The following is a 9,109-nucleotide window of genomic DNA, read 5'->3' as shown; positions in this document are numbered from 1 at the left end:
ATATTAACATATACCAGTCTTATCATGTTTTGTTTGTTTTGTATGACTTGCTATCGGTGTTTCATGTGATTAAAATCATTTATAGTTTTGATTATCATCATGATACAAATACATTTTATACACGCGTCAAGATATTTATAAAAGCGAAGAAATCTGATTAGAAAAAGATGTACGAGCAAACTCTCAAAGTTGACCAAAGATTGAATATTCATGATCACCTCCCACTAGCCGCACATGATTCGAAGAATTTTTTTGAAAGTCGAATAGGGTCGAATATTTTTCTGGGCACATATAAAAATTCCACTAGAAAATGCGCCCGATTTCGATAGGATGTTTTTTTCAAAAGAATCACTCATTAAGGTAATACCTCTAAGTTCAATTTCATTTTTGATATAATTCGCTAAATTTTGTAAGCTTTCTGTTGCACCACTTTCTTTTTGTCATTCTATTATACTATGTTGAATTTTGATTCTTTGCCGTACGTAACTTCCAATTAGTTTTGATTTTTGGTCCTATAGACGTTTTACTGTTGACGCATTATGCAGCCAGCATAGGACCAAAAATCAAAACAAATCAAATCTTTTATTATGGCCAATTAACAATAAAAGTATTGTTGAATTCGTCGTTTCACAACTTAAAGAGTTGGTGAATCATGATAGAAATAAAATTTGCTTCAGCTAATCTACTCATGCAACCTCGAGTTTAATAGTCAAAAATGAAATGACAAATGAAAATTCAGGTTAGGTCAGGTGAAATTTAATTTCATATGTTTCAACCTCACGCTGACCTGTGGTGGGCCTTAATCCTCTAACAGCCGCGGAACTGGTCGTAATTATTTCTAATCTTCTTTATCTAGTATATAAATAAATTCAATTGCACAATTGATGCACAAAATAGTATAGCGTTGTGTACGAGGTTGTGTACAATCGAGATAAATTGGTCGAGTTGGTTTATATGCAAATAGCAAAATAATAGAACAAGAGAATTTCAGTTTCAAGTTCATTAAATTAAACTAGCGATTTAACCAATTTATGTGTCACAGCAAAGTAAATGACGCTGAGTTCATATGAAATACGCATTTACATTGCCTGATCACGTAAAGCACAGTACGTGATTCCAAATTTTTATTCGGGATAAAAATGCCTTAGCCCTCGGATCAACCAAATTCTCACGAAAACTGGACTTTTCAAGTTTTTATCATTTGTTTTGTAATATTAGGTTACATTATATTGGATGCTGTGAAAGTAATTCATTACATGAGGTAATAAATTTGAGATAAAAGCACACTTCAAAGTGTATTTATGAGCAACAAATTGTCTTTTTGACAAGTGTAGAGCCGAATGTGAGGTATACAACTCCACTTTCCGAAAAACACTTACTGAAGCAAGTTGCTGAAAGTTTGCGAGTATCACAAAATAGTTTCCGTATTAATAAATTACGTTGCAGTTGCAGCATCCAAAGTATTCTGTTTTACATGCAAAATTTCACATAAAATTTGAAACAAGAATAGACCGGCTGAAGCCTGGTGAGGTCTTTTTTCATTTTTTTTTTCAATTTCGGTTTACTACTAGCTTGGTACTCATTCAATTACCACTTTGGTATTCAACTACCAAATTTTGGAATTATAAATAGGCAAGCGAGCCGATTAATTTCATCAGTCGGTGTGCAGCTCTCAAACAGTAAACATATCTACAACATCCGTATTAGTCAACTACCACGTTGGTAGTCAACTACCACTTTGGTAGTCAACTACCAAATACTCGATTTATAAATAGACTAGCAGGCCGAATAATTTCGTCAGTCGGTGTGCGTCTCTGGAGTAAGAAGCATCTTTGCTGCTATATAGTTTGGGGGTCTAACTACCAACAACTACCAAACTTTCAAATTGCAATGTCTGCTATGAGCGATCGGTTACCAGATAACAAATAATAATTGATTTGCCTGGTGTTGGCTTGCTCATAGTAGCATTGCAATTTACCACCGTGGTAGTCAACTACCAAATATTTGAGTTATAAATAGGCAAGCAGGCAGAGTAAATTCGTCAGTCGGTGTGCGTCTCTCGAGTAAGAAACATCTTTGCTGCTAAATATTTTGGGGGTCCAACTACCAACAACTACCAAACTTTCAAATTGCAATGTCTGCTATGAGCGATCGGTTACCAGATAACAAATAACAATTGATTTGCCTGGTGTTGGTTTGCTTATAGTAGCATTGCAATTCTAACTTTTATCAATCACATTTGATTTGTGACACAGACGGACGGACGGACGGACGGAAAAAAGACCTAAAAATGAACTGAAAATATTCCACACACCACATGTAATCGATCATTTTCACAAGAGGCAAACAGCTATGCAATGTTCAACTTTCGCATCGGGCATGCAGTATTTTATAACATTAGATTGTGGAAATTGTTATCGTCACTATTTTATTTTTTTTTATTTTTTTCAAATATTAAAGATATCAGCCTATGAGTCGGTCTTTTGAGCTCTAAAATTTAAAAATAAGTCAGTTAAGAAATTAAAATTTTCGATCACATTGTCCCTGAAAATATGGTTCGGTGAAGTGACAGATGTGACCGACTTGCTGACTGTGTCAATCATTGAGAGGCCTGTGAAATAGTGCTCGATTCCACAATCTATTACTTTGTCATATTGCACCACGCTACTTAGCGTTTTGTACAACAAAAGAACCATCAATCGAGGCTATAGACTGTTGGGGAGTTTACAGCCTTACCATCAATTGGGTTTGCTACTAATTCTAATATGAACGTGACTTTGGCTTTTAATTTTTGAACTTAATTTTTCGCTTAAAATTTTTGAAAACATCTGGAAGTCTACGCTTCTTTACAAATCTTTTGACTTATGAAAAAATAGGAATTCCAGAAAGTTTTAAAACGTTGCGCCGTTTATAATTTGCTGTGAAAAGTAATCTTCGAAGTTCGAACCGTTTTTGCCAACTTTTGTATTGAGTCACAGCTGAGTATAATTTTTGTAGCTGCCATAGCCAATGGTCATTGACTATATTTTGTGCTTTCCTTCGTCATTACCATTATGCTTTGCAATCACACTTTATAGTCCTATTATATGTTTACAGACTGCGACTTACCAAGGCAGAGGCGTTTGATGTTGGCTGTCGCTTCAGAATGTTATACTACATGTCCATTAGCTATCACTGGTGGTTTTGGCATGGACATTATGCCTGACCCCGCAAATCAGCTTATTTCGGAAAAAAGTGTTTCCGGTAAATGTAATATTCGACGAACAAACCACCGGGAAATGTATGAGCGGAATATCAATTTTAAATTTTTGATTTCCGTTCCGAGAAATTTCCATTGGTTTCCGGGAAGATAACCTTGTTTCCATGCATGGTCTCTCTACATACACAGAAGATCAGATTCAGAAAAAAAACTGAATGCTCTGTGTAACTAAAAAAAAAATCCACGGTAGTTACCCCAGCCCTGCGATTTTTTTTTATCGCCATGTGTCAAAGTTGTTATTGTTTACGTTTTCTTCAACGAGTGACGTGTATTTTCATAGACGGTATTTTGGTGGTCCTCTGTTCTAATTAGTTAAAAAGAACCTAAAATTGTATTAAAAGCTCGGAATGAAGCTGGAAATACTGTTGCTTTTAACAGTCACTTCAATCACCACAACTGAGACTGGTAAAGACAAAAAAGTGTTTGTTCCTACCAATGAATGGAAGGTAATTGATGAAGGTAGACAATTTATCATAAATGTTGGAAGGCAAGGGACACAAATCTAATTTTAATAAACAATATTCACAGGACAATCGATACCCGCTGGCCTACATGTAAGAATTAATTTACAGACGGGAAGAAAGGAAGCTAAATTATTGGATGCGGAAGATCGGTCAGAGGAAAAAAATTCTGCCTTGATGATGTCAGCGGTTTCGCATGATGACACCGAAAGACCGAACGATGATCCTACTTCCACTCACTCTCGACTGAAAGATGCACTCAAAAATATCCCGGACGAAGGATTCGAATATTCGGAAGAGAAACTGAAGGAAATAACGAAAAAATTCAGAACCTACGAGAACATCAAAGAAGAGTTTGAGGAGATGAACATGAAAATCAAAAGCGACTTTCAGCTGATGTCTGATCTACTCGTGAAATATCAGTCAATCGAAGACAAATTGGATTTGAACGAGTACCGAGCGTTGTTCGAAGACTTGGATTATTTGCTCCATCAAATCGACAACGCAAATGATTTTGTCACAGCTGGTGGACTGGACACTATTATACTGCCGAATCTCAGCAATCAAACCGTTCCCGAATTGAGAATTCATTCCGTTAAATTGCTGGGAATATTGGTGCAAAACAATCCGAAAGGCCAAATTGCGGCATTCGAGAAAAACGTCGGTTCGATTCTGTTCCAAATGCTGGCTCAATCAGCCAACATCAGTACGAGTGAACTGTCATCGTTAATGTTCGCCATCGGCGGATTGCTGAGAAAGTTTCCATTGGCGCAAGCGGAGTTGTTGAGCAGTCCCGGGCTGAAGATTCTGGTTGATTTACTCGGTAAGCCGATTGATTATAAAATTAAAATGAAATGCTTGTTGCTGCTGGCGGATCTGATTCGGGAATACGATGAGATAGCCGGAAATGTGGGTGCCAGTAAAACGAAGGTCAACCAAGCGACCGATATTAAAAGTAGACTCGTGACAACGGAATATTGTACGATTATGATTGATCTGATGCTGATCCATCGTCAGGATTATTTGGAAAGTTTGTATATTGCGGACGACATGTTAAACGTGCTTATTTTGTCAAAAGAAGTTTGTGAACCGCACTGGAGTGGGAGCTCAATTTTTCGACACACACTGCTGGCGATAAAAACTAATTTCGAACAGCAAAAAAATGGAACCGATTTCGATAATTTCGAACTGAATGGAATTGTTGAGAAATTAGATCGTTTACAGACATTTTGGTCCGATCACGGGGCGATCAATGACGAACTTTGAATTTTGAAAATTTGTTCAGCGTTTGGTATACCAATTTTTCAATCATGGAAGAAGCATACTTGTGATACTGGTAATTGATTCTAAATTAATAAACGTGCGGCTGTTTCATTAACATAATGTTGCTCTAAAAAACCGTCCATTTGCTTTCGCTCTTATCTATTCCCATTGTTACCACAGCTACCAAGATAATCTGTTCCATCAATCAAACAAAATGCGGAAAACTCTCTCGTTCGTGTAAACATTTGTATTTTATCAATATTACGACGTCCTTATAAGCTAACTTTCAATGTATCGATTGACATCATCGTTGTGGAGCCGGTTTCGGTTTTGGCATTTTAGCTAGCAGCTCCAGGATATCCTTTTTCTCGTCGTAGCCCTTCCACAATTCGTACAAATTCATGATAGCGCGAGCAATCTCTTGGATTTTGTCCATATCTACGTTGAGTTCGGCGAACCAGGCCTTCAACTCCTTCTGCAGGATCACGCAGGCTATTTGAAGGCATCCGATTGCAATCTGTTGGAGTAAACGGACATTATTTGAATGAATGACGTGACGAGCTATTGAGGGCATTGATGAGTGGAAAGAAAATAGTTTTTAGACCCGTACGAAGTACTGGGGTCTTATAGGTTTACGCATACGTTTGTAACACGTCGAATTGGACTCCCTGAGTAAGGGGAAACCTATTGTGGTTGTCTAGAGATGCCAAATCCGCGAAAAAAATGTCCGTCTGTCTGTCAGTCTGTCTGTCTGCACGATAACTTGAGTAAAACGCATCCGATTTTGAAAATTCTCTTTTTTCCCGTTTGGTAATGTCAAAAGACAGGCTAAGTTCGAAGATGAGTGATTTTGGTTCGACCCCTCCCGAGCTGTGGCCCAATAAGTGCTTTACGGTTTTTCGAAGATATCTCCGGACATTTAAACGTTAAACTTGTAAGTGATACGTCAAATAAAAGGTATTTACAATACCGATCGACAAAAAAAAAGTTTATGGAAATCGGATGACCGACTCGTGAGTTAGACCCCTTGGTGTGGAACAGGCACAGGGCGGCAAGCAGTTTTTGCTTGTAGGTCGGCCACATTTGAACATATTTCGTCTGTTTTAGATTTATTAGATAGGTATTGACCGTACCAATCAGGAAATTTTTTTTTTATGAAATTATGTTCTCCGGAGCGTGAGCTAGGTCTCTTGGAGTGAGCTCTTATCTGGCTACTCGGAAGTACAGTGAACGTGGTGTATTTTGACAATATCTCGAGTAAATTTTGACCGAATTTCATGAATTTTTTTTTGTTTGAAAGGTATTAACGAATGTAAAGCGTCGGTACTATTTCCGGTCTCCTAACAAAATGGCTGCCGGCGGCCATATTGGATTTTAGTAAAATAGAAATATCTTGGGAAAAATGATACTTAGAGAGTTTCTGTTAACATGGAAATAATTTGTTATGTGTGTGGGGTTTCAAGGGATTCCATATACGGACATCTATATATACCTATATACAGCTATATTGAGCTATATACAGGCATATAGAGCTATATAATAGCATATATTTATCTGTGAAATGTTTATTTATAGTGAAATATAGTTAAATATAGCGGTATAGCTGTTTAAATAGGAATTTATGAAATTTGTCTTCGTACGGGGCTGTCTATATTGCCTCCGGCAATTTAGTTGTATATGATAACAAGGCAAAGAGTGGATAATGTAAGTGATTTTAAAGGGAGAATAGTTTTTCAGCAGAGAAGAAAATGAAGTAAGAGAAATGAAGAGTTTCACATTAAAGACTTTTGATACGAATAGGTGTTTCGTACGGGTCGGCGTTAGCTATGTTTTTTTCGACGAACGATGTCTGAGACTTGACCTAGCATGTAGGACGGAGACGAAATGTTTTCTAAAAATAATTCGAGGGTGACGGCTGCATGCTTGAGTAATCGTTCATATTTGCTGAAGAAATTTTAGAAATTCAGTGTGGGATTGCAAAACAAGGTTACACATCTTTTGCAACCCCGATTCAGGGACTGGAATCGCGAAGTGTTAGGACCTGGTGACTGTCGAGTTTAAGCCAAATTCAATCCGTGGACATTGTAGAGTGATTGCACTAAAAATTGGAGAACACGAGAACCGACAACTTTCTGAAGTCAATAACATTTTGTGGAAGGGAATATTCCTTGTACGTAATGTTAATAAAGTGAGCAGCAATGACGACTTCCTGAGTTCATGTCGTTGATTTTTCAGTGCAATTGTAGAGTCTGAGATTATTGTTTCCTTCATCATGAGCGAATTGTTGGAAAAACAGGGGAAACCTCTATACCACAGAGAAAATTCCGATACACGTGTGATGCTCGTCATGTCCGTTGTGTGCAAAATATACAGCGAGAAGCTACTTGCATCTATAGGAGACTCTCTCAGTTTTCAATTCAATAACTTCAAATAACTTTACCTGATATGGTGGATACAATAATCCAACGTCCGTGCGCAATGAGTCATTGATGATTCTCCATGTTAACGTGAGCAATTGATCTTCCTGTCCAATATCGGCAATTAACTGCAACAACGGCCGATACGGTTGATAGACGATCAAACAGCAGTCCAGATTTTCGAGTAAGTAAAATTCGCATTCCAAAATGTGATTGATTCGGTATGGAAATTCCTGTGAGTACGCGTAGCCGAATTTCGTTTTTATCACAGTCTGACACGTTGTTATCAGTCGATTATTGGAAATAACACCAAATTCTTCCACTTTGGATGAGAGGAAAATGCAAGTAGGCACCAGAAGCAACGGATCGATATTTTTCAATGAATTTCTCGCATAGAATCGCTTGAAATAAACAATCGATGTGGCTATGACTTGCTGGCGTAATTTCAATTGTTCGCCGAGCACTTGTGTTAAATTAGCGAAAAAAATGAACAATTTTTGGTATTCATCTTCCGTGAGAAATTGCAGGTCGTATTGTCTAACTCGTACCAAATCTGGTTTGTCCAATATCCATTGTTGATGGTGAGAACTTTGCCAAAAATTGCCTGCCATTTCGCTTGGCTTTCTATAAACAAAAATTTCACTGATTTGACATAAACGATTCAAAAAAATTTTTATTTGACATTGATATCGTATCGGTATTGCATTAGGGTGGCTCAAACTTTCGAAACTTCTGAACCGCCGCAGAACCTCAATCTGACATTGTTTTCTTCTTTTTATTTGCTGAACATGCTTCTTAAATGAAATGTTTTATACTTGTGGTGCCGGTGATGTACTCGGTGCTCCAGCAAAAAAAAAAATTGTTATGGGCATTCAGCTTCAGCCACTGGATGGACAGAACAGAAAATCCAAGTCGAATGAAATTTTGTGACGAAATGTAATTTCAAAACCCACCGAAACCTCATGCTTCCAGCCAAGGTTCTGAAAGAACAGGTTAAGACAACTCTGAGTTGATCACGAAGGCGGTGACACACAATTGCGTCAACGGCTTCGAAGTTTATATGTAAAATGAAACTTAACAAAAACAAAATTCTGAATTTTCGAGAAAAATATTTTCTTCAAGTTCTTCACCCGCCTTCGTGATTGGCCCGAACGAGCCAATCTTAATTTATCACAACATAAAAATTACACCGACACGGGTTTGGTCCACCGTAAATTATATCTATAGATTGATGTTTGTAACAAGGTTCTGAAAGAACAGGTTAAGACAATTACGGAGGCGGGTGACACCAAATTTTATAAATGCACTCACTACAGATAGTGTGAGGAATCAACTTAAAAAATAGTTTTTTCCTCAGGCATGCTAAGAGGCTTTTTTAGCGAACGAGAGCTTTCCAGCACGAGCCGTATGCGAGTTCTGGAATCGAGTAAATTAGGAACAACGTTTGTTTATAGTGGTCGAAAATGACCGACGAAGTCAACATATTTTCTTGGAAAATTCAGAATTTTGTTTTTGTTGAGTTGCATTTTTCGTGCTCAACTTAGAGTTGTCTTAACCAAAATTCTGAAAGAACAGGTTAAGACAACTCTGAGTTAATCACGAAGGCGGTGACACACACTTGCGTCAACGGCTTCGAAGTTTATATGTAAAATGGAACTTAACAAAAACAAAATTCTGAATTTTCGAGAAAAATATTTTCTTCAAGTTGA

The 9,109-nt window shown here is 37.4% G+C and overlaps 2 protein-coding genes across 2 annotated transcripts; one reads left to right on the top strand and one right to left on the bottom strand.

Moving 5' to 3' along the window:
- Nucleotides 1–3,406: 3,406 nt before the first annotated feature.
- Nucleotides 3,407–5,004, top strand: LOC119076307 (nucleotide exchange factor Sil1). The gene is made up of 2 exons (XM_037183013.1): nt 3,407–3,718; nt 3,788–5,004. The coding sequence occupies exons 1-2, from the start codon at nt 3,607–3,609 to the stop codon at nt 4,984–4,986; spliced, it is 1,311 nt and encodes a 436-aa protein (XP_037038908.1). The 5' UTR covers nt 3,407–3,606; the 3' UTR covers nt 4,987–5,004.
- A 211-nt stretch (nt 5,005–5,215) lies between these two features.
- On the bottom strand, nt 5,216–8,237 carry LOC119076381 (cyclin-C). Its single transcript, XM_037183136.1, has 2 exons — nt 7,424–8,237; nt 5,216–5,500 (listed from the first exon to the last, which is right to left on the bottom strand). The coding sequence occupies exons 1-2, from the start codon at nt 8,009–8,011 to the stop codon at nt 5,288–5,290; spliced, it is 801 nt and encodes a 266-aa protein (XP_037039031.1). The 5' UTR covers nt 8,012–8,237; the 3' UTR covers nt 5,216–5,287.
- Nucleotides 8,238–9,109: the final 872 nt, after the last annotated feature.

This window comes from Bradysia coprophila, chromosome II (assembly GCF_014529535.1).
Source record: "Bradysia coprophila strain Holo2 chromosome II, BU_Bcop_v1, whole genome shotgun sequence".
In the NCBI taxonomy this organism is placed as follows: Eukaryota; Metazoa; Arthropoda; class Insecta; order Diptera; family Sciaridae; genus Bradysia; species Bradysia coprophila.
Note: the sequence above shows the minus strand (reverse complement) of the source record. Positions and strands in the feature narration are given on the sequence as shown.